This window comes from Gymnoscopelus braueri (assembly GCF_963280865.1).
Source record: "Gymnoscopelus braueri genome assembly, chromosome: 18".
NCBI lineage: Eukaryota > Metazoa > Chordata > Actinopteri > Myctophiformes > Myctophidae > Gymnoscopelus > Gymnoscopelus braueri.
This window is the reverse complement of record NC_137618.1, coordinates 26,548,014-26,570,739: the sequence shown is the minus strand read 5'-3', so window position 1 is coordinate 26,570,739 and position 22,726 is coordinate 26,548,014. Positions and strand designations below refer to the sequence as shown.

General features: G+C 41.4%; 2 protein-coding genes across 2 annotated transcripts in view; one reads left to right on the top strand and one right to left on the bottom strand.

Annotated features, from left to right (window-relative positions):
- dgkh (diacylglycerol kinase, eta) overlaps window positions 1-2,036 on the bottom strand; it is a gene marked incomplete at its 5' end in the record, with an annotated part of 70,933 nt that extends 68,897 nt beyond the window's left edge. The window contains one exon of the mRNA XM_080412508.1: window positions 1,773-2,036. Coding sequence (XP_080268634.1) covers window positions 1,773-1,823 — 51 coding nt within the window. The remainder of the gene's footprint in view (window positions 1-1,772) is intronic.
- Window positions 2,037-3,975: 1,939 nt separating this feature from the next.
- vwa8 (von Willebrand factor A domain containing 8) overlaps window positions 3,976-22,726 on the top strand; it is a gene marked incomplete at its 3' end in the record, with an annotated part of 71,042 nt that continues 52,291 nt past the window's right edge. The window contains exons 1-11 of the mRNA XM_080456471.1: window positions 3,976-4,230; window positions 5,293-5,370; window positions 5,466-5,596; window positions 10,341-10,451; window positions 17,250-17,417; window positions 17,877-18,041; window positions 18,188-18,237; window positions 18,355-18,463; window positions 18,633-18,737; window positions 18,898-19,026; window positions 21,269-21,403. Of these exons, the coding sequence (XP_080312597.1) occupies window positions 4,095-4,230; window positions 5,293-5,370; window positions 5,466-5,596; window positions 10,341-10,451; window positions 17,250-17,417; window positions 17,877-18,041; window positions 18,188-18,237; window positions 18,355-18,463; window positions 18,633-18,737; window positions 18,898-19,026; window positions 21,269-21,403 (1,317 nt within the window). The 5' untranslated portion in view covers window positions 3,976-4,094. The remainder of the gene's footprint in view (window positions 4,231-5,292; window positions 5,371-5,465; window positions 5,597-10,340; window positions 10,452-17,249; window positions 17,418-17,876; window positions 18,042-18,187; window positions 18,238-18,354; window positions 18,464-18,632; window positions 18,738-18,897; window positions 19,027-21,268; window positions 21,404-22,726) is intronic.

The following is a 22,726-nucleotide window of genomic DNA, read 5'->3' as shown; positions in this document are numbered from 1 at the left end:
GGTTTTGGGGGCTTGTTTTTTTAAAGTGTATAGTTGCTTATTTAGGCTTGCTTCCAAATGTAATTATTATTTAAACCAGTGGTTCTCAAATATTTTCATGAAAATGTTTTGTGCCCAGGGGAGCATTATGTGTTGTTAGAATGTTTCAAACAAATATTCAAAAATATTCCATATATTGCAAGACTCTTTGAAAATAGCAGATCTACAAGCTCAAAACAGCTTGTAGATCGGCTATTTTCAAATAGCCGATGCAAATATACGGTAGGTTAAGTGCTCATGTGGCCTTTTGGGCTTGTTTTCTAATTGGCTGCTTATTTCTCTCGCAGAATCTGGCAACACTAAGCTCGCCGTGTTCTCTCTCTCAGAGATGTGTGAGCTGATAGATAGACGCATGTCGCGGTACGGTGGGAGAAATGGTCTCTCCACACACACTGCTGCTTGCTGCCTGCCTGGTGGTGTTTATGGCCCCGACAGACAGACTACATGGTCAGACTCAAGACCTAGACTGAGGTAGACTACAAGACTTTAGGCAGGCGGTCATTCAGCCACAGTCCCGCCCGGTGCCGTGGCAGTGATCAGACCCTAGCGGCGGGCTGACAAACATCCATGTCGCAGAGGTGTGTGTGTGTGTTTGGCACATTTATAGTGAACAGACTGTTAAATAATAGGCCTACTCAGTGATCATGGAAGAAGTACTGACATTGTTTTACTTCAGTATAAGTGTCAATACCACAATGTAGAAATACTCTGTTTGTTACCAGTAAAAGTCCGGTAATCCAAATTGACTTGGGTAAACGTACAAAAGTATAAGTAGGCTACTAAAAGTATAAGTAAAAAATGATGCACAATATCCCATTTTACATGTTTCCAAATGTATAAACATCCTTGCAGATCTGCTATTTTCAAATATGGCTAGAGTGGTTAATGTATGCTTTACAAAGTAACTAAATAATAATTGTAGAGGAGTAAAAGTACAATATTTGCCTCCGATATGTAGTGGAGTAGAAATAAAAGTATAGAAGATGGAAGTACTCCATTAAAGTGAAAACATCCTCAAAGTTGTTCTTAAGTACAGTACTTGAGTAAATGTACTTAGTTACTTTCCATAATTCTAAATAATTAATGTCCCTACATGGATGAATGGGGCAATGGGCTACAAAAGTTAACAATGTACGAAAACCATGTGTGTGTTTAATGACTCCCCAGGACGAGTGTGAGAGGAAAATAGTACAATTATGTTCGGGTGTGTAGATTGTTGCGCTTTATGCCCTTATTTAATTTAACAATAGGCTTTTAGGAAATTTAGCTTAACGTGGCAAAACGGAAGTATATGCCATAAGAATTGAACTGAAAGTAAATATTAAAGCCTTGATTATTTATTACAGCATTCACACATGACTTAGAGAAGAGAAGAGAAGAGAAGAGAAGAGAAGAGAAGAGAAGAGAAGAGAAGAGAAGAGAAGAGAAGAGAAGAGAAGAGAAGAGAAGAGAAGAGAAGCCTATACTGGACTACTGTCTGCACATCCTCATCGTTTAACCTATTATTTTCCCATTAAGCTGTGGACTGCAGTCTGCCACAATAAACTGCACAAAGTCACCTCCCAGTAAAAAAAAAACCCTGATCAAAATCACAAACAACGCATTAAACTCCGTCGAGTTGTATCTGTGTTTATCCCTCCACCCTAAAAACAAACGTGGACACTCATCAGGCTCGTAGTGAAATCAGAAACAGGGTATAAAAAAAGTGTCCTTTGTTGGTAAAAATGACTAACCAGCAGTTCCTCCCAGACAGGGCTGCGGGTGTAATGGTAGACATCCTCCATAGTCCCAGTCCTCTCTGTCCTGTCCTGTCCGGGCCGCTCCGCTCCGCTCCGGGGAAATCAGGGAATGGTGGAGGAATGCAGAACCTCTCAAAAAACCATTCATACGAGCCCTGGTCTGGACAGACGGGATTATTTCACCTCCGCTTCCTCTTCTCTTCTTCCCACTCGATCACTCTCCTGCTTTTTCCCTCGCTAGTCTTTCAAGGGTTGAGCCCAGCGCTCCTCCACGTGATAAATGTCAAAAAAGCACTGAATGAAGCACGGCACGGCACGGCACCAGTGTTGCCAGCCTGTGTGAGAGAAATAAGCAACCAGGTCTATGAAAACAAGCCCAAAAGAAGCAACTATATGAGCATGAGCACTTTAAACCTATATACATTGGCTATTTGAAAAGAGCCGATCTACAAGCTCACAGCGATGCGTTGTGAGCTTGTAGATCTGCTATTTTCAAAGAAAAATCTTTGAAAAAAAACATTTTGGAATATTTTCAAATCCACAAAATCTTGTATGGGGGTCTCTGGCACAAAATATTTTCAGAAGGTTGGGTGGGTCTACAAATATATATTAGCTCAATATAAGCCCAAATAAGTCCCAAAAAAACACAACTCGCAACTACCAATATTTTCAAGCAACTAAAACAAGCCCAAAGTTGCTTATAATAAGCGGACATGGCAACCCTGGGCAAGGGGATCATAGGACAACCCGGGAGAAAGAAAGCTACTGTACATGACGTCATCCATTGGGTGGTATTCTCTTAGCACTGTCTAAAATCAATCAAGTAGCCTAATTTAACTTCATACAATTCATATGGTAGCTCAATAGAAACTATGATTTATGCGAATTAAAAGTATTCAGAGCGGCCTTCAAATTCACAGTGTAAAATATTTGGGCAAAATTTGGAAGATGAAAATGAAAGATTTGTGTAATATGGACATTTTGTTATATACGGCTATAGTGTGAAAAAGATGATAATTAGCCTATTTTCCTATTATGCATTTTTCCACTACATCATCCTATTGTCGCAATAAACATTTCTATTAAGACTATCATATTTTCATATATATTTCATTGTTTTGATAGGTCTGTATAAAAGTGGAATATAGGCTTGCACCTCTTCCTCACACAGTCATTGGGCCTATCATCATTATCATCCTCATATCTTCTGGGGCCATCAAATGTTTTACTCTTACCAAAAATAAAGAGAAACATATATTATATATGAAAATGTTTATATTATTTATTATTATTATTATTATTATTATTATTATTATTATTATCATTATTATTATTATCATTATTATTATTATTATTATTATTATTATTATTAGTAGTAGTAGTAGTAGTAGTAGTAGTAGTAGTAGTAGTAGTGGTAGTACTACTATAGTATAGTAGTAGTAGTAGTAGTAGTAGTAGTAGTAGTAGTAGTAGTACTATAGTATAGTAGTAGTAGTAGTAGTAGTAGCCTATCATCATCATCATCATCATCATCATCATCATCATCATCATCAGCTGCAGCAGCAGCATCCTAGAATGGTTATTACCAGTGGTGGAAAATAACGTACATAAAGTACATTTACAGGTATTTGTAGGCTACTTTACTTGAGTATTTCCAATTTCCAATACTTCTACTTGTACTCCATACATCTCGGATCCAAATATTGTACCTTTACTTCACCTCATTTATTTGAAAACTTTAGTAGTTACATTAACCACTTCAGCCCCATCACCCCATGTACATTTCGACCATTTGAAAATAGCCGAAAGTAGATCTGCTATTTTCAAAAGATTTTTATACATTTGCAAACTTGAAATAGAACATTCTGCCTAATGAGTAGGCTACATTTTGATGCCAATACTTTTGTTACTCAAGTACATTTTGAATTCCGGACTTTCACTTGTAACAGTAGTATTTGCATATTGCAGAATTGATACTTTTACTTAAGTAAAACATTTGAGTACTTTTCCCGCCACTGGTTATTACAGCCGTTTTACTATGTTATTATCTCCATAGTAGATATATATAAGAAAGGCATTATCTCTGTCTGCACAACGATAGGAACATAGCAGGGCTGAACCGTCGTGCCACTACGGAAGATTTTATTTTCGGACCAACTTTGTCCGACTTTTATTATCCTCCGCCTGCTGGCTGCACGAGATTATGAAACCATCATCATGAGGAGTACCGTTAAACCGGCACAATAACCAGGAGAAGAAACTTGGTGTATACTGGATTCTGGTTTGCATCGCATTCGCAGGACCACAGCATTGAACATGCATTACCAGACATTATGTAAAGGTACAGCAGCTGTGGCTGCGAGGAGAATGAGAAACATAGTGGGAGCTGTGCTGGGCAGAGACGGCTGGACATGGAGGGCTCATGAGGTCAAACTCCTCAACACGTCCGCAGGTAACGTACCGCTCTGTGGGACAGCTAGTAGTACTGAAGAGTTGCCTTGGCGTGTAGTATTTCATTTGTATGAGAAACGTGTGTAAATCAAGGTTCAAAAGATTGACAGCTGGCTAGCAATGTGCTAATGAGCTAGCTTGCACCACCGGCCGGTGTCATAACAGTGTGACGCTGGAACTGTGTCAAAGGTGCCATGTCATGTCCAAGTTCAAGTTGCACACAAATGGAGCCAATTAAGCTAAACCGAATGCACTAGAGCAGTGGTTCTCAAACTGTTTTAATTTCAAGGACCCTCATCACTCTGAGAATGTAGTACTCAATTTGTACACTCTCAGAGTTACAGACTTGTAAGGGTCCATTTGGAACCCCCTCAACTAGGAACCCTGAGGGACCCTGCTGGACCCCACTTTGAGAAGCACTGTCCACTGCCCTAGAGTTAGGTGTAACTTCATAATAGTGAAGATAATACAAGGGACGCTAACAAACTGAACAATCTAGTGAGGAAGTTTAGCTTCATCGTTGGATTTGAGAATGAGGAGGAAGCTGGACGCGATCCGGGAGAACCTCTCCTCTATGAAGAGCTGGTGATGATCGACTTCAACTTAGTTTCTTTTTTTTTGTCACATCACACGTTTACAGCAGGACGTATAAAAAATAGTATTTGGAATTGTTTTGTGCAAGCTTCACACGGATTGCATTCACGTTAAATAATAAATAAGAATAAGAGTGAAAATAAGAGTAATATCAAATATCAAAATTCGTTGAGTGTCAATTTTTGCTCCAGAGACTCATCCACAGCCACATCCCTCCTCTGCACTCCTCGAAGCAACTTGGACAGTCCTTTGTGCCAGTAGCCACTAGTCAGTGCATTTTAATATGTCCAGTTATTGTCCATCACAATTTCCACAATGAACTTTAGGACCCCTACACACATACAGCCATTATGACAGCACTGTGAAAGAATGGGGAAGTCCTTGCTGTGCTCATTTTAATCTTGCCCATACATTGTTGTGATCATGATCGCCAACATTTTCTCTGTGTGTGCATGTGCATAATTCCTAGGTGACACAGTGAAGATAGGAGAGATTTCATATCAACTGAAAACACCCCGGAATCCAGAGCTTGTGCCTGTCAAACACCGTATGTAATAGCATATACCTTTTGTGTGTGTGTGTTGGGGGGGGGGGGGCTGAGAACAACCCAACCTTTTCTGAGCTTTGTTGTTTGTTTTCTAGTATCAGACTCCCTGCCTCAGACAGTTGCCCAGCACTTGCGATGGATCATGCAGAAAGACCTACTAGGTCAGGATGTCTTTCTCATTGGACCACCAGGACCCCTGAGACGCTCCATAGCTATGCAATACCTGGTGAGAGGACATACGCACAATCCTTCCTGCACTTAAAAATACTGTGTTCATTTAACTCTGAGAGTGTCCAAATGTAACTAAATGTACCAAAATGCATAAATGAACACTGATGATTTCACTGTGCGGTGGCTGTGTCCTGTGTGTCACTGTCACAGAGCTTTGACGTCTGTGTCATTTATTTAGTGTTGATGAAGTTTTAGCTGTTGCTAGCGCATTGCAAAACGGGGATAGACGCTCTGGCTGATACAGACAATAAGCCTCTACGACATACTACTACTTACTTACTTACTAACCTATTTTGCTAATTACAATTTGCATTATTATATACAGTATAACATGTATTTACCGTAATTACAAAGACACAGCATTGCAATCATTTATGTTTGCTTGTATATGTAACAACAAAAAGTCCAGAGAACATAGCCTTTTTAAGGTACAGCTGAAGTTATTTATACATTTTTTACAGAAGTCAAATTCTTCATGATAATAATTTCAGTTTAGGTTCTATTAGGTTTGTAGCTGTGGCATTTCAACAACAAAACCCCCCAAAATGTTTGGGAGCCATTGGAGGTGTGCCAGTAAAGAATTATGATATATCAATAAAGAATTATGATATATCAATACATTTAATTTCTTGAAATTCAAAATCTGCTTGATGACGTCAGAGAACCAGTGAAACATTCTGTGATGCTGTCAAGAGATAAAACTTGGAGTGGCACCAATGACAACAAAGAGAGTGACGTTATGGAAGCATAGAATGGACCCTTCGCTAAGCCCCACCCACTCCACTCTGTGACTGGTGGTGCGAAGTTAGTCACACCCAGGCCTGGCAGCGCCTGGCAAACTTCGCTTCTCACCCATTGACTTGCATGTTAAATGATGGCTTTTCCCCTTAAAAATAATCGATCATTTCAGGAGCAAGAGCTTCAAAATCTCTTCTAAATCTAGTCAACAAGGCCTGCAGTAGGCTATGCACTGGACAAATGTGCATGACATTATTTCAATAAACTAAAAACATGGGAAATGTTAGAGGGAGTAATAGCCATGGATACACGACGGTCGACTGTCACGACTGTCATGGATGAACTTCAACCTGGTGTTTGCACTTTCTCCATTTATGTCCCGTACATCTACATAAACGTTCATATTTCAAATATAAAGTGCTTATCCCATGGCCACGGATGTTACATTTATGTACGGGCTCTCAGAAGTACCCGTATCATCCGTATTGTTCAATAAAAAGCATTTTAATCTGATCGGTGGCCATTTTCTCCATGCACTTTCAACTGAGCGACCCTATCGGTTTGTAGGTGTATTGCACTCTAATACAGTATGAGAAAATGGCCACTGATTGGATTAAAATGCTTTTTATTGAACAATACAGAATATACGGGTACTTTTGAGAGTCCCGTGCATAATTTTAGCATCTGTGGCCATGGGGTAAGCACTTTATATTTGAAATCTGAACGTTTATATAGATGTACGGACCGTAAATGGAGAAAGTGCAAACACCAGGTTAAAGTTTATCCATGACTGTAACAGGAGTTTTCATGTACCACAGGGTAAGACTGCAGCAGGAGTTAATAAATAGACGAACAAATGAATTAATATACTTTAACATGCGGAATCCGAAACAGGCAGCGCTGTGATTCTGAATTTTGTTACGATTGCGGTGATTAGTAGCCTATTATTGACACCACCTGGGCGAGTGAGTCGTGTCGTGTAACTTTCCTGACGTTAAGCTGTGTATGTGTTCAACACACCCGGACCCGGTCTAAGTGCAGATTTCAGCTTAGGAAAAGCAGCCTCCAACGGGTTTGGGTAGGTGGTTCATAGTCACCATTGCGTTATCGTGGTATTCCTATTCTTGCTATTATGTCGCAAATGATTGTGTGTGTGCCCCTGTGCGGGCGAAATAACATTGACAGCTATGGCAGGTGACGAAAGCTTGCCAGACCTATGCCAGGCTAACAACGGTTGCTAAGCTGGCATTGGACAATCGCTTTTGGGGTGGGGTTTAGCGAAGGGTCCATTGGATTAAACCTATATGCTAAAACCGTTGCTTTGCTAGCAAATTTTATTCCCTTTCCGGGCTTCTATAATTTCCTCCTAGGGACCAATAAAGCTTAATATCATGTCATGTTGCTTGCGTTATTTCTTTGTTAATGTTCACCATTCTATTCTATTAACAATTCTAGGGACATGTTTGAGCTATGATAGAATTATCACTCTTACTGACTTTTTCAACTAATTCTTAAAGGCAACTCCGCACCAAACAGACTCGTCCAGACTATTGCAGACTACTCCAGACTGCAACAGACTGGTATAGTTACCATTTAAGTCTGTCAGCCGACTGGCCATTCATGTGCTAATTTGACTTTTAGCGTGCCAGCGTTGCCAGGTCTGCTTATTATAAGCGACTTTGGGCTTGTTTCCCTGCAAAGCCACTTAGGGATGTTCCCAGCGTTTTTTCTTCACTGACGTGCAGTGGTGTAAGTAACTAGTACATTTACTCAAGTACTGTACTTAAGTACAATTTTGAGGTACTTTTACTTTACTGGAGTATTTCCAATTGTCTATACTTGTACTCCACAACAATTATTTGAAATGTTTAGTTACTAGTTACTTTGCAGATATAAATCATTATGAAACATACATTAACCACTTTAGCCCTATTTTATACCTATAAGCTATTTGAAAATAGCAGATCTACAAGCTCACAACGTGTTGCGATGCACGCGTTCTGAGCTTGTAGATCTGCTATTTTCAAACATTTTTGTACTTTTACTTTTGGTACTTTAAGTACATTTTTATACCAATACTTTAGTACTTTTACTCAAGTAAATGTTGAATTCTGGACTTTTACTTGTAACAGACTCAGAGTACATCTATTGCATTCAAGCCTGGAATTTCGTCATTTTAGGGGCAAGGCCACTTGGCCTTTGGTGTTGTAATTTTTTGGAGGGCACAAAGGCCCTGCCCGGTCTTCCTGCCAGGGCAGGAAGGCCATCCAAAAAAATAATAATGATTTTTAAGTCCAAAAATGATTTTTAAGTCCACGGAAATAATGCATTTAACTTGAAGGTTAAGGATCATTGTATTTTAATATATTATAAGAATAGTATAACTATCTGTGAAATATAACCCATTTATTTCACAAAATAATGTGTTGGCAAATGACCAATATTTAGTTATATAGGTCTCAATATGTCACATTCAGCCCTGGACTTCACTGACTGAAGTAGGGGTCACATTAATCACATTAGATTCACAGAATGTATTTTACCCACAAGTTATTTTCATTCAAATGAAATGTGAATGAACTTGCACTAATAATGACTTTAGTTGATTTTTCACTCTTTAAAATATAGTATTTCTTAATTATTAATAATTACAGCTTGTAGATTGGCTATTTTCACGATTTTAAATTGTTTTTAAATAATAATAAAAAAGGAACATACAAGATTTCCACCCGACAGCCATAATATAATAGCCAATATATGGTTCTGTATCAGTATATGAGTCCGTTTTTGCGGATTTCATTCTAATTGGCTACTATGCCTGCATATGAATTTCATGAGCCTGGGTAGGTCACCCTGGCTTGGAGATATGCCCTGTAGCGCAGTACATTTACTCAAGTACTGTACTTAAGTACACTTTTGAGGATTTTTTACTTTACTGGAGTATTTCTAATTTTCAGTACTTTTACTTCTACTCCATACATCTCTGAGGAAAATATTCTACTTTTACTCCACTACAATTATTTGAAAACTTTAGTTATTAGTTACTTTGCAGATATAAATTATTACATTATAAAACATACAGTAACCACTTTAGCTCTATTTTATACCTAGGCTATTTGAAAATAGCCGATCTACAAGCTCACAACGCGTCGCGAAGCGACGCGTTGTGAGCTTGTAGATCTGCTATTTTCAAACATTTGAGTACTTTTACTTTTGGTACTTTAAGTACATTTTGATACCAATACTTTTGTACTTTCACTCAAGTACATTTTTAATTCGGGACTTTTACTTGTAACGGAGTACTTCTACATTGCAGTATTGATACTTTTACTTAAGTAAAACATTTGAGTACTTTTTCCACCACTGCGCTCCACACAGCAGCAGCAGGTGAAAGCAATTCACTTAAACGAGGGTTGTGTTGCGCACCAAAACTGCGCAAAACTAGGTCAAATCAATCAATCTCTCTCTCTCTCTCTGGGAGCAACAACGAGAAACAGTGAATGTAGGTTTTCATAGACATGGTCGCTTGTTTCTCTCACATAATCTGGCAACACCGACAGCCCTTTGTTGTCACTGCCACTGCTCTGCCAGTCGGCTAAAAAGCTGAACATGTTCGGTCGGCTCTGGGTCGGCCGAAAAGGTCCCGACGGACCCCTAACCGACTGGCCGACGGACCCCTAACCGACTGGCCGACGCTTCCCGAAGCCAAATCGGCCCAAAGTCGGGCCGATTTGGATTGGTCTGGAGCCAGCTTAAGCCTAAATGTGTATATTCATAATCCTATATATTACGGTATACTCCACTGCACAATGGTGTCACTTGCTGAAAATAGCTGATTTGCAAGCTAACAAGGCAAGCGTGAAAATCAGTATGTTCATCGAGCGACTTTGTCGCGCATTGTGGGACTGTCACTGTGCTTGGGTGGAGTTGAGAAGTGTTGTGTTGCTTTTTAATAATGGCATGTGGGTGTGTGTGCGTGCATGGATGCTGTGGCTGAGCAGGAGCTGACCAGGAGAGAGGTAGAATACGTAGCCTTGTCTCGGGACACCACAGAGACAGACCTGAAACAGAGAAGAGAGATCCGCTCAGGAACGGCGTACTACATAGATCAGGTAGGTACATTACACTACACGCTGTCAAACACAACCCTACGCAGAAAATTCTGAGTGTTAATTTGTGCCGCAGCTACTGATTATTGAAAACAAAAGGTTGTTTGTTAAAAAGTTAAATCTCGATATTCTTATAATGATCATTGGTATACAAGTGTTTGTACAATAACAGGAATCTCTCTAGCTCTTTAATAAACAGAAAATACATTTTCAGGTGGGTTGCCAATTCCTAGATTCAACACTGTAGAGTTGGGCTACTGTCCCTTCCCTCTTAATCCCCCCCCAGACACACACACACACACACACACACACACGCACACGCACACGCACACACGCACACACGCACACAGACACAAGTTACGCAAGAGGAAGATTTGAGAGTCAAGTAACCATGGAGACAAGCAGCTCCTCATTATCAGAGCTCATTCTAATCACATCCTCCAATCAGTCCCAGTGGTCTGCAGTAACCACCTTGAAGACGTCCCAATCAAAGCCTGTTCATTGACTAGTAGTGGACAGTAACAAGGTTGCTACTGTACTTAAATATTTGTTTTGTGAGTATTTGTAATTTTGGATACTTACTATATGCAGACATGCAAAAGTGTCACTTTTCAGCTACAGTCACCTTTTTGAACCCAAATAGGGCAATTGTGTGACACCTGACCCGAAAGAAAACAACATGTTGTCACCTTTTTCACCTCGGGGCTGTTTGCATGCCTGTATATGACTTTCACTTCGCTACATTTCAAAGACAAATATTGTGCTTTTGACTCTCCACTACATTTCTAGGGAATACAAATAATGTATATTCTCTATTGAAAATAGATTATCTACAAGCTCACAATATGTTGCGTTGTGAGCTTGTAGATCAGCTATTTTCACGTCAATGAGGTATATCGGGTTTATGTGGTTAAAAAAAAACATGTTTGCGTGGTTGGGAGGTTTCCGTTGTGACCAGATATTTATTTGTGGCATTGTTACCCAAACTAATTAGTTTTTATTCATATCTGTGTATAGAAATAACTTTATTGCATAACAGTTCAAGCATCATCCCCAATTCCCCATGGAGACAGAATTATTATTTTTTCCATTACTCATTTAATTTACTCTTGGGACCCAGGAAGTTGACCAGTTGGAATTGGGGAAATTCTAGCCAAGTAATACGATAGGCTCTTATTGATTCAGCGGAGTTGACCCTTGTTTCTCTGAGTGGCTTTGTAATTAAAGAGACATTTAAGAAACATTCCATACACTGTAGGTTAGGCGCATTCTGTTATAATTAGTTTACAAATGCTATATAAGTGAGTGACCCACAAGGAATTGTCATGTTATTTTTATTTTCAGCATTTTTTCATGGTCTGAGCATAAGGAAGCTGTCTGAATCTGTAACACTGTGTCCCATGTCATCCATTGATACCACAGCAAGTGGAGTTGTTGGGTAATAGATTTTTGTCTCCGACAGGCCGAAAGGCATGGCGAGAGTATGTTTTACCCCCTGTCCGTCCGTGTGTCCGTGTGTCCGTCCGTCATTCTGTCATTTTGTGTACAGCTAATCTCTGGCACCGTTGGCTTGATCGCAGGGAAACTGTGCACACACACTCCCTGGATGCCAGAGCAGAACCTCTGCCCCAAATTTTTCACATGGGCCTGTTATAGCGCCACCAGGAGGCCGCTTTTTGCAAAACACATTTTTTGACAGTACTCCTACAGATTTTATCCAAACATCACGCAATTCAGTACACAGTATCTCTATAGTCATGTGATCAACACGGATCTGTCCAATTTTCTATATTCTATCCTGATTGGCTAAGGTTGGCTTCCAAAGTTTGCAGGATTGCTCCGTTTTCAACAAAATGCCTCAGATCATGAACGCAGCTTGCGATTTCTGTGAGATTTCACACGCACATTCCCACTAAGCTGGGGAATAAATGCCAATTGAAATGTTTCAAATCAGCCTCATGGTGGCGCTATAAAAGGCCGATTTGTGTTTTGAACTATAGCTGCACCGATCTGCGTGAAACTTTGCACGCACACTCCCTAGAGGCCAAGGAAAAACATCTGCCCTGCTTTTGTCACATTTGCCTTTCATAGCGCCACCAGGAGGCCGACTTATGTAAAACAAATGTTTTGATTTAATCCTTCAGAATGTATCAAAATTTCACGCAAAGCGGTACACATGATCTCTATAGTCATGTGATCAAGATGGATCTGTTTAATTTGTCATATTCCATCCTGATTGGCTAACATTGACATCTAAAGTTTGCAGGAGTGGCCCGTTTTGAACAAAATGCCACAAATCATGAACGCAGCGTCCGATTGCGGTGACACTTTGCACGAACATTCGCACTACGTTGAAGAACAAATAACACTCTTTTAACATTGCCCTATTATAGCGCCACCAGGAGGCCGATTTTTGCAACACTTTTCTTTTTTATATTACTCCTACAAATGTTGTCCAATCATGCAAATTGGTACCCATTATCTCTATAGTCAAGTGATCAAGATGGTTCTGTCCGATTTTTCATATTCCATCCTGATTGGCAAATTCTGAACATTGCTGCCCCACAATAACCTACCTGACCTGGCGGAGACCTGTGCTCCGAGGAGCACTTTTTCTAGTATTATAGCTGGATTCGTTTTCTTGCCCCTTCCGTTTGTATGCGAGAGCTGGCGAGAACTTCTGGGAACTCAGATTATGGCTGGATTAAGGAAAGCCCCCCCCAATTGCCCCCCCCCCCTTCTGTCTCACCTACTTCCCACCTTCCCATCAAAATTAAAACCGGTTTCAGTTGTTTCCATGGAAAATGCACTTGAATAGCTACAGCATTACTGAAGTGTAGGCCTATTTTTAAAGGTTAAAGTGTAAAGTGTAAAACAAAGTGAAATACCACTTTGTTTTACACTTTACACTTTAAGCTCTACTCAGGCTTTTGCACCCCAGACCTGATGAAAAAATAATATTAAAGTGAGTAGATGTTAAAATGACCCCAGAAGTGTTTTAAAGTGAAGTGAAATTCCTGTCAAATCTCAGGGAACGTTCATCTGGCTAATGACAAATATGTGTATGTGTTTGCGTGTTAACATTTAAACATTTTATTTGTGTATGTGCATCTACACATGACTGTATACATACTTGTTAGTTTATGTGAGTATTAGAAGCTGTGAATGAATGAATTATGACCCTTTCCTTATTAGGGGATTATAAGACACCAAAAACTGAAAAAGACACAGACACAAAAATAGAATGAGCTGTGTGTGGGTGTGAGTTAGAGCCCGCCCCCCTCGCTCCACAGTATCTCTCTCTCTTTCTCAGGGTGAGTGAGCGTAGGCGTATCGGTTAGAGGTGTGTTTGTGTGTTAACTAGAACACCGAAATATTCCTGTGGGTCCTGGGCTGATTTGAAGTCCTATATTCAGATTTTGTGTGTCAGCCCCTATGCTAGCTCTCTTTCTACCATTTCTCCACCCCTCGCTCCATCCACCACCCCTCTCTCTCTCTCTGTTTTTATCCCTTTCCTCCTTCACTTCCAGCTCTCCTCCCCCAAAAGTCCACATGTAGGATGGATATAGAAGTAATCATAGGCCTGCCTTGTCTCTGCCATCTTCAACCACCTCTCCCAAGTCAGCAAGCTGTTATGTAAGGCACCTAACCTCAAACCCACGCTGCAAATAGACTCCATTACAATAATAAATAGCTTCCCACCTCCACTTGAACTGACTCTCTACTGAGACCCAGAATGCTTAGCATTTATACACAGGGAAAAAAAGCTTGGTTACGTGAAAAATAGATTGTTAATTGTTATGCAAATATGGCTGGCATAACAAATGTTTTGGTTATAGTACATCATACAGTATCTACCAACAGGTCCACTGTCAAGGGGACAACCAGGACCATTGTACCAGGCCCAGTGGGGGCACATGTGCCAGGTTGAATTATTGGACAGTTTTCCCATTGAATAATTGTCATGAGAAGATGAGTTGTTTACGCACTCGTCCCAACCTGATTGACTGCATGTGACTCATTCGTATTGTGAAAATGGTTTGAGCAACTCTCAAGGGCAGTCAGCATCTAGCTTACTTGTTATTGTGTGCACATACAAGTAAGTCCACAACGTTGTTACAAGTAAGTCCACGTTGTTGTATAGTAAGCTAACAGTCGAGTTCAGAGACAGATTGGCGTTAGCAAGACGGCAGTAACAGTAACTCCAATTTGTGTCTTTATATTTCTAGATTTTCAGACCTTCAAATTTTCAGTCCTATATTGCGCTGTCAGAGCATGGTCACCGAGTTATGTTCGACGCTGCTGTGACACTGCTGTAGTGGCACATATGTGTGCAATTCTTTGGGGTGAGACTGTCATGGCAGACCCCTAAACAGTGTTTGTGCAAACACTGGTACAGATTGGAGCAACACTGTGCCTGTGGCCCTTAGGGGCCCCTAACATGGCCCCTGGGGGCCACACGTGGCCCCTGGTGTGACTATTGTTATGGCAGACTCCTCAATAGTGTTTGTGCCAAGTTTGGTGTGTATTGGAGTAACGCTGCACCTGTGGCCCCCAGGGGCCCCTGATGTGGCCCCCGGTGTGACAATTGTCATGGCAGACCCCTGGGCAGCGTTTGTGGCAAGTTTGATGCGTATTGGAGCAAAGGTGCACCTGTGGCACCCAGGGGACCCCGGGGACCCCTAATGTGGCCCCTGGGGGCCACGTGTGGCCTAGTGTGGCCCTAGTGTGGCTATTCTGATGGCAGATCCCTGAACAGTGTTTGTGCCAAGTTTGGTGCGGATCGGACCAATCCGATGACGAGCAATTCTGCATGTTACGCTTGTGATGTCCGCCTGCCCGCCTGCCCGCCTGACCGACCGACCGACCACCCTCTAGGCAATTTCAATCTAGGATTAATTATTTATAAAATTTACAGCATTTAGATTTTAGAGTATAGTATTATATGAAGTAGTGTAGCATAGTATAACATTTTTAGATTTTCATTTCAGGCCACAAAATCTCCCACAGGTGAAACTTGATACTTGACAGGTATGGAGGTGGGCTTAGTTACCCACCTCACCAGTATGACGTAAGAGAAATGGACGCCGTGGGAATATGGTCAATAAGAACCACACATACAGGGAAAAGGGCTGGAGCACAACCTAGGTGTAAGAGTCAGTCTATGAATATCTTCTTCATGCTTTCTACATTATATAATCGACATCATCTTTGGCCTATTTCTCAATGAGAGTGTTTCATAGGAAAGTGTTAACAGTATTTGGTGGGATGTTTTCCTTAAGTTCTGCAGTGTCAGTCACAGCCTCAGCACATGGCCTGCCTGCGGTGCCCTCCCCACCACCACCATCCTGCGTCACTAACATTTCTAACAATTATCTGATTATAGCGTTGGGGACGAAAATGGATCGGGAGTTAAATATAGAGCATCTGGTCCCGACTATAGTTTTATGGCTCCGCTTTCCACACAACCTGCCACGTATTTACATGTTAACCTAATTATATGGCCACTCGCTCTGCGGTCCTCCCAGACAGCTAGAGTTTCCTGCCTCTTGACGTCAGTCAGAGCTGTTTGATTTCTGCGCACGCACACACACAATGCATACACACACACGCACGCGCATGCCCTTACACAAACACGCAAACTCAAACTAATCCAACAGAACAAACTCTTATCCCACAATTTTGGTGGTGGCAGAAAATAGTCCTTTCTGTTTTTAAGCGTGGTTGCAATGTCTGAGGCTGTTGTGAGTACGTGAAGCAACAGAGGACATCCTCAGGAAGGCTTTATGGCGAGCCTGTATTGTTTAATGGAGCATGGGCAGTAAGAGTTGATACATAGTAAAAAATTGCTCATTGTGTGAATGTATTTCAAGCCTGTTAAGCCTAATTTATACTCATTCACTGAGAATAACCGATTTTCATGCTAAGGATGCGACAGTGCAATAGCTTGAAGTGTTGGTGTGGGTTGGGGTGGACATATTATTTGTATGGTTGCTGATTATAACAGATTCAGTGGTGGAAAAAGTACTCAATGTTTTATTTAAGTATCAATACTGCAATGTAGAAGTACGCCGTTACAAGTAAAAGTCCGGAATTCAAAATTTACTTAATTTACTTTTAACTTAAGTAAAAGTACTAAAATGTTTGAAAATAGCAGATCTACAAGCTCACAACGCGTCACGATGCGACGCGTTGTGAGCTTGTAGATCGGCTATTTTCAAATAGCCTAGGTATAAAATATATAAAGAGGTTTATGTATGTTTTATAATGTAATATATTTATATCTGCAAAGTAACTAGTACCTAAAGTTTTCAAATAATTGTAGTGGAGTAAAAGTACAATATTTGCCTCTGAGATAGAAGTAAAAGTATAGATACTTGGAAATACTCCAGTAAAGTAAAAGTACCTCAAAATTGTACTTAACCACTTAAACCCCAGCATCGGTATTGTGGGGAACGCGTGGCGTTGTGAGCTTGTCGATTGGCTATTTTCAGCTAAAGCTTTCCCCACAATAACAGAAAACTGAAAAGACACTAGGTATTGAGCCCTGAGGGACTCCGGTCACCCATATGGGGTTTAAGTGGTTAAGTACAGTACTTGAGTAAATGCACTTAGTTACTTTACACCACTGATTTATCATTGGGATTTAGCTTTTTAACCCCTGACGTATCTTTGAAACAATCCTCCCACACACACACGTGTCTGAACGAATTTCAATGTGTTGATTGAGTTAATTGATTTAGTTCCCCCTCTTTCCTGTTGGTTTGTGTGCGTGGACTGCGCGTGTGTGTGTGTTTTCAGTGTGCAGTGCGGGCAGCGACAGAGGGCCGGATCCTGGTGTTGGAGGGTCTGGAGAAGGCAGAGAGGAACGTCCTGCCTGTCCTCAACAACCTGCTGGAGAACCGGGAGATGCAACTGGAGGACGGACGCTTCCTCATGTCGGCTGAGCGCTACGACAAACTGCTGCAGGTCGGTTTGGCCATAGTCCTGTCATGGGTTCTTCCATCTCATGGTGTCATACACATTAACATTTAGGTTTCAGGGTATTAACTATTTAAACCCTATACGTCATTCTAGGGGTCTGTACTTAGCCCCCGCCTTTTTTTTCCTTTACACTAAATCTCTCGTATGCCTAAAATATTGCCTATCATGACATGCCCAGATTAGGGACACTAGGCTTCATGTGGTTAAAAAAAATAATTGGAGAGTCATTAAGATCTGGGAGATGAAATACTGAGATACAGCTTAGTTAATACTACTACGAGTAGTACTACTACTACTACTACTGCTATTAGTAAGTGTATTTTTATTTAATTTTTTCATAATGTGCTGTGTAAGAGATTGTAGCTTAGACTGTTCTCGTACGTCTGTGGCTTAGGCTGGCCCTCCTACAGAACCCCCTCTCTCACACTCATCTGTTTATTCCAGGATCACACTAAAGAGGAGCTGGATTCTTGGAAGATCGTCCGCGTGAGCGAAGACTTCCGGGTCATTGCCTTGGGACTTCCCGTCCCCAAGTACAAGGGCAACCCCTTGGACCCTCCGCTCCGCTCCCGATTCCAGGCCAGAGACGTCTACTACCTACCCTTCAAGGTCAGAGCAACAATCGCAGAGCAGTCACCGCTTCCCTTTCTAATAATAATGCTACACTTATTGTCTTAGTTGAATTATCGATTGGTTGATCACATAGTGAGGCTCCTATACATTTATCGTAACTTGTTCTTTTTTGACTCCCTCAGGACCAGTTGGAGTTGTTATACACGGCAGGACCAAATGTTGCGGCTGAGAGGTATAGTCACCATAACCATGTCCTCTTTTGGTATTGTGCAAAAATAGCAAAAAATTGCGGCTCTACAAGCTACATTGCAACTGTTGCACCCTAACTTAAGTGTTGTGAATACATCAGGGTGTCCCAGCTGCTGTCCCTGGCCACGACGCTGTGCTCCCAGGAATCCTCCGCCCTGGGCCTGCCTGACTTCCCCATCGACCACCTGCCGTCTGCCCTACAAGTGCTGGTGAGATACCAGTGATCATCGGGGGGGGGGGGGGGGGGGTTGAGAGAGCTGAGCAGAGGAAGACAAGGGGGTGGGGTCAGATGTTGGTATCCTAATATAGACATAATTAACAAATGCAAGTTAGAAGAGAGGGACGTAAATAGTCTTTGCTTTTGTTGTGTTGCTGCAGAATGTGTTCCCCATGCTGTCCTCCCAGCAGCTGGTCCAGAGACTCTACCCTTATCAAAGCATGCTGGGAAAGGAAGGGAGCACCGCTGTGGAAGGCGTCCTCAGTGTAAGAGGACACATTTTGTCTTGCATCTAATACACACACACACACACACACACACACACACACACACACACACACACACACACACACACACACACACACACACACACACACACACACAGGCCTATACTCCTACTCATGTTCTAACTCCTCTCCTCTCCAGAGGTTTGAGCTGTTGGATGGTCGTCGTCAGCCTGCTCCCAGTGCTGTGGTGAGTGTGGCCCCGTCCACAGACGACAAGGGCCTTGTGGACGTCACATTGCGCATTGCAGACAAGGACATGACCTTTCAGGTAACAACTGAGTGGTTGTGATGCCCAATTCACACAATTCACACCAGCAGCGTCACGACACTGGCACGTTCTGATTGAGCAGTGAGTTTCAATGCTCTACAGCAAAAAGCATGGCGTCAAACCTGAGAAAACCTCAATTTTCAGATTGCACTATTCCTATACAGACCGTGTCTTCACCTTGATACAGTAGCAGTCCAATTTATTGTATTTAGCCTTGTGGTCTAGCGTCAACACTGCTGGTGTGAATTGGTCGTTACAGTACTGACCTTGAAAATGTAAATCACTGCCGTCTACGATATATATAGTTTAATTAAATATTGAAGCGGTGCAACTTTTGCTCACACGTTTTATTTACTTAATGTGATACATTAAAAACAGATCTTTGGTACAACAAGATAACAGGCTTGTGGCTCTTTTGGAGCGGGAACTTTGGGGGGGTGGGAGGAGTAACATTAATAAAAATAAAAAAATCACACCCAGTGTGAAGTGGGCGGTGTGGTCACAGTGGTCATCACAGTGATGGAAGTTCACTTAAAGAAAAGTAATATTGTGGACCAACACCCCTAACTTAAAAAAAACCATAAATGTGTTTTTTTTAAGTGCATAGTCCTATTTATAGGGCTATGCACAATTGTCATGTTTCCCTAGCCAATCACAGTCCTGAATAGACTGTGATTGGCCAATCACGGTGCAGGGTTAGGGGGGTACACTGGTGGCCAATCACAGCGCAGGATTTGGTGTGCAAATATCCAAACCTCACATATAGGGGCGGTTTCACCGCCCAAAAATCACACCCAGTGTGAAGTGGGCGGTGTGGTCACAGTGGTCATCACAGTGATGGAAGTTCACTTAAAGAAAAGTAATATTGTGGACCAACCATTGTACACCCCTAACTTAAAAAAACCCATAAATGTGTTTTTTTTAAGTGCATAGTCCTATTTATAGGGCTATGCACATGTGTCATGTTTCATTAGCCAATCACAGTCCTGAATAGACTGTGATTGGCCAATCACAGTGCAGGGTTAGGGGGGTACACTGGTGGCCAATCACAGCGCAGGGTTGGGGGGGTGCAAATATCCAAACCTCACATATAGGGGCAGTTTCACCGCCCAAAAATCACACCCATTGTGAAGTGGGCGGTGTGGTCACAGTGGTCATCACAGTGATGGAAGTTCACTTAAAGAAAAGTAATATTGTGGACCAACCATTGTACACCCCTAACTTAAAAAAAAACATAAATGTGTTTTTTTTAAGTGCATAGTCCTATTTATAGGGCTATGCACATGTGTCATGTTTCACTAGCCAATCACAGTCCTGAATAGACTGTGATTGGCCAATCACGGTGCAGGGTTAGGGGGGTACACTGGTGGCCAATCACAGCGCAGGGTTGGGGGGGTGCAATGGGTGTCGATGTCCAAACCTCACATATAGGGGCGGTTTCACCGCCCAAAAAAAAATTGTATGCTTTTGTCTTATTGACCTGTATGTGAAAATAGAAAATACCAATAATGAAACCTGGAACAAAAACAAATCTTCATCAAAATCATTGAATATAAATCCAGAATTTTGTGAGAATTGTTACGGACTCTTGGCAATCTGACTTTTGTTTACGAGCATGCACTTATTATTATGCACGAGGCCTGGCAGTGACCATAAAAAATGAAAAATGTAAAATATCTGCAGCCCTAGAGAAACACAGCATCATTCAGTCATTCATTCATATATGCAGACATATCCATTCTCTATGCACATAATGGAGTCATTTGTCAGACCACACATGCACGCACGCACACACACATGCAGTGACCCTATCAGTAGCTTGGCCTCCTTATCTACGACCACCATGCTGCAGCTGACCACAGATCTCTAGAGAGACTCACTCTATCACTCCTCATTCTTAACTGGGTGAAAAAACCAATGAAAACAGTGTTTGTGGAATCGGTGTCGGAGGGCTCGGAGTACGGCAAGATCCCAGAGTTCAGGGAATAGTTGTGGTTGACTTCGAGCCAAGGAAATGATGTAACAATCATCAGGGCTTTGAAGCCATGCTCTCGTTTTGTGGGACAGCAAATCTTATGGGTTGCAGTAAACAGTGAAATACGTACCACAAGCTGTCTGAAAGTATTATACTGGATGAAATGTACTTTGCTCCCATCGAAGATCATAGATATTCAGTTCGTAAATGCATCGTTGTGGTGCTGACGAATCGTGACGATTATTTCCTCTTTCTGTTGAACTCCAGGTCCCGGCGGGCACCAAGGAGCCCCGTCCACCCAACAGTAGCTCCACCTTCATCAGTACGGGAAGCCACGCCCAGCTTCTGGCTGAGATGATGCAGTCACACATGGTCAAAGACATGTGTCTGATGGGGGCCAAGGTACGTGTGCTTATGTAACACACACAGTCACAAACACTCCATACACAAACATACAAACAGTCACTGCATTTACATTAATATTCCACTAATAATCGTAATGATGGCTTAATCAGAATGAAAATGCCATCTAAACACCTCAATAGGTGGAGACTGGTCCTATCCGGTATGATCAGAAATTATTTTTAATCAGGTTGAGGGTGGTTTAAACCTTTTTTATAATTGTATCATTTATCTCTGATTGGAATGACTTCATTATTTCTTCTTTGCCCCACGTAGCTGTAAATTTGACAATTTAAAGTATTATTAGAATAATATATCAGAAGCCGACAGCCGTAAGGTAGGAAATGTCTTACCAGGATTTGTAAACTACAGGCTGCAGCACATAAGACGGCCATACAGACAGACTTAAAGGGATACTTCACTTTCGGCGGGGGGAAACATTTAAAAAATATATTAAAAATAAATGAAAAAATCACACCCTGTGTGAAGTGGGCGGTGTCTTGCTAGCTAATCACAATACTGAATGGAGTCGATCAATCATGTACAAAGGATAAATACATTTATTGAAACACTCTTTATGATGGACAAAACCATAACTTGAAAAAAACCAATATTTGGTTTTTTTCAAGTTATGGTTGCTTATATAGGGCTATGCACATGTGTCATGTGACACTGGCCAATCACAGTCCTGAATAGGCTGTGATTGGCCAATCACATCGCAGGATAATTCTACTAATTTCCTGGGCCCAGATCACAGCGCAGGAAAATGTACATTTTTCCAAATCTCACTTATAGGGGCGGTTTCACCGCCCAAAAAGTAATGGAAAATTCATGGCCCCCTCACGCATTAGAGTGTCCTACTAATGTGTGAGGGGGCCTTTATTTTGCCATAACTTCTTTCATTTTTTTTATATATATTTTTAATGGTTATTTTATGTGAAAGTGAAGTATCCCTTTAAGTATTTGTACCTGTCTGACCTTAGGGCATTAATATACTATGTATACTATGTAATATACTAGGAAAGTGAGTTGAAATGCCTAACTACTTTATATTGTATTTTGTGGACACAGTATATGCATTGGGCAAAAATAGATTCCATCCCTATGTTACAGCATGCACACGTTAGGCTCGCGCATACTGTATGCAATCCTTACCCGAGCCCCTGATCATGTAGCTGGTACAATTGACAACAATTGAAGCTTTACAGAAACCTATTATGCACACTCCAAAATCCTCAAACCTTCTGGCCATCAACAACGCCTCCGGTACACAAATCAGTTTATTTTATTGGCTGGTTCACCATACCCTCACATAACATGTTA